This window comes from Sorghum bicolor, chromosome 3 (assembly GCF_000003195.3).
Source record: "Sorghum bicolor cultivar BTx623 chromosome 3, Sorghum_bicolor_NCBIv3, whole genome shotgun sequence".
NCBI lineage: Eukaryota > Viridiplantae > Streptophyta > Magnoliopsida > Poales > Poaceae > Sorghum > Sorghum bicolor.
Genome location: NC_012872.2, coordinates 15,616,215 through 15,618,699, shown reverse-complemented (window position 1 = coordinate 15,618,699; position 2,485 = coordinate 15,616,215). Strand labels below are relative to the sequence as shown.

The 2,485-nt window shown below is 46.0% G+C and overlaps 1 protein-coding gene across 1 annotated transcript; it reads left to right on the top strand.

Moving 5' to 3' along the window:
* Window positions 1–1,100, top strand: LOC110433641 (zinc finger BED domain-containing protein RICESLEEPER 3-like). The gene is made up of 2 exons (XM_021456143.1): window positions 1–700; window positions 919–1,100. The coding sequence occupies exons 1-2, from the start codon at window positions 1–3 to the stop codon at window positions 1,098–1,100; spliced, it is 882 nt and encodes a 293-aa protein (XP_021311818.1).

Genomic DNA, 2,485 nt, shown 5'->3' with positions numbered 1-2,485 from the left:
ATGGATGTGAGGTGGAACTCCACCTACCTTATGCTGGAAACATTGTTACCTCATAGGAGTACTTTTAGTACTTCCATTGAGGCAGATTATCCTAGACCAACTGGTTCTCCTTTCTGGTTCACTGATGATCACTCGGAAATGGCTGAGAAGATGTTAAAATTTCTTGAACTATTTTATGAGTCTACTGTTGATTTGTCTGGTGTGTACTATCCTACTTCTCCACTGATTATTCATCATATTGTTAAGATTGCTATTCACCTGCATCAATATCAACATGATGAACACCTAAGAGTTGTTGTCCAGTCTATGATTGACAAATATAATAAATACTGGAAGAACATTCGTGATCTTTACTCCATTGCATTCATACTTGATACTAGAGCTAAGATCAAGGGCTTTACCAAAGTGCTGAGAAAGTTGAACTCTCTTTCTAATGTTGATTACACTAACAAGTTGTTGGACACAAGAGCTCTTCTTTTCAAAATATACAACAAGTACGACACAATGCATGGCTCTGTTAGGCTCAGAAGGGCTGTTCCTGCATCCCATTCTGGTAAGAAAAGAACAACTTGGACTGACATTTATGATGATGATGAGCTTGACATTGGAGCTAGCAGTGCTTCCCTCCCACCTAATCTTGATCTGTCCAGGAATGTGTCTGCCACTTCTTTGCTGCAGGCAGCTTGTGCTACTAGCTCTAGTGAGCTTGCCACCTACCTGGACTCACTTCTTTGCTACAGGCAGCTTGTGCTACTAGCTCTAGTGAGCTTGCCACCTACTTGAACTCAGATATAGTGAGCCAGTTAGATGATGATTTTGACCTCATACAATGGTGGCATGAGCGCAAGCTTACTTAGCCTGTGCTTTCTATTCTTGTAAAAGATATATTTACTATCCGTGTGTCAACCATCTCTTCAGAATCTACCTTTAGCACTACTAGTAGAATCATCGAGGAGCGTCGCCGGCGGCTGAACCCTAAGACTGTTGAGGCACTGACCTGCATCAAGGACTGGGAAAATGCTGAATCAAGACTGCAGCACATGGTGGAGGACAAGGAGCTGGAAAAGGCCTTTGAAGCACTTTGTCTTGATGTTGATTAAGTTTCCCATTTATGTAATGGTTCTGTAGTAATAATTATTAGGACTTGGACATGCTGGATGGTGGATGTAATGAACACTTTAAGGAGTTGGCTGTACACTTTTTATGTTTAGGGTTTCTTACAAGGGTGAGTTTTATCTAAAGAGGTTTTTAATGAGGCATCCATTGCACAGCTCTTTCTTGAATTAGTTTTTAGTTTCACAACTTCCCTGTGTTCTTTGCTCTGCTGCTTTCTTCTTGCATTGTGTGATGATTTTGATGACTTAGAAGTTATGTATGTGAAATTATGAGTTGAATGAGTGGCTTTGTAATATTAGTGCCAGGGCTGGCACGGGCACGCTGGGCCTTCGTGGCAGCATGGCACTCCAGGCACGACTCAGCTGGTTTAGGCTGTGCCTGGGCCAAGTGATCGGCATGATGGCACGACATGGCTCATGACCCGTGCCTACCGAACCGTGCTGAGGCGTGTTGCGGCACGGCATGCTAGTGCCATACCGTGCCCGAGCGGCACATTTGGAAAACTTTACATGCGATGGAACATCCTGCACGGCCGCATAACCGGATCGAAGATTTGAACGCTCCATTCATCGCACCAGACCTCCGCAGCTCTGTGTACGCTTCTCCAGCTATCTAACAGCAGTGTCGCACGGGCACGTATTATCGTAGGCCTAGCTTGATCATCATCCATGCAACGTCCATGTCTCAAACGGCGACAGCAGTGGCTGCGAGCATGTACTAGTGCAGAAGAGAGTCGCAACGCTGGACGCGTAGTCCGCAGAGCCGAGGAAGAGCAATAATTGCCCACAAGAGGAAAGCAAGGGAGAGATAGTACTGGCAGCGGCCCCGGCGTGGAATCACTCTCTTCCCGTTGCATGATGGAAGAGAAGGAACAAGGGCCACACTAAGGCCTTGTTCAATTCGCCCCAAAATCTAATTTTTTTTAAGATTTCCTGTCACCTCGAATTTTGCGACATATTTGAAGCATTAAATATAAAAAAAACTAATTACATAGTCTACCTGTAAATCGCGAGATAAATATTTTAAGTCTAGTTAGTCCATAATTTGATAATAATTATCAAATAAAAACAAAAATGCTATATTACCCAAAATCCAAAAAATTTTGGAACTGAACAAGGCCACCTGGAACTGAGGAAGAGGCCACCAGAGCACCAACAACTAGACCACGTTCTCGGCAAGCTCTCGCGTGTGCCGTCGACCGTCGTGGTTGGTCCTCGTCTCCGTGCGGACGCGCTACCGTTGCAGACGCGTCGCCCGCCATGGGGCCGCGTGCCCCTGGCCGTGGGAGCGTGCCTGCGGTGTGATCTCCACGGGTAGATGCGTCCTAGCCCAAGCGCCGTCGTCGTCTCAAGGATGCGCCCCTGACGCC

Coding starts and splice junctions, on each gene's coding strand:
- LOC110433641 (XM_021456143.1), top strand. CDS start 1: ATGGATGTGAGGTGGAACTCCACCTACCTTATGCTGGAAACATTGTTA. Junction 701..918: donor AGCTTGTGCTACTAGCTCTA/GTGAGCTTGCCA, acceptor CCATCTCTTCAG/AATCTACCTTTAGCACTACT.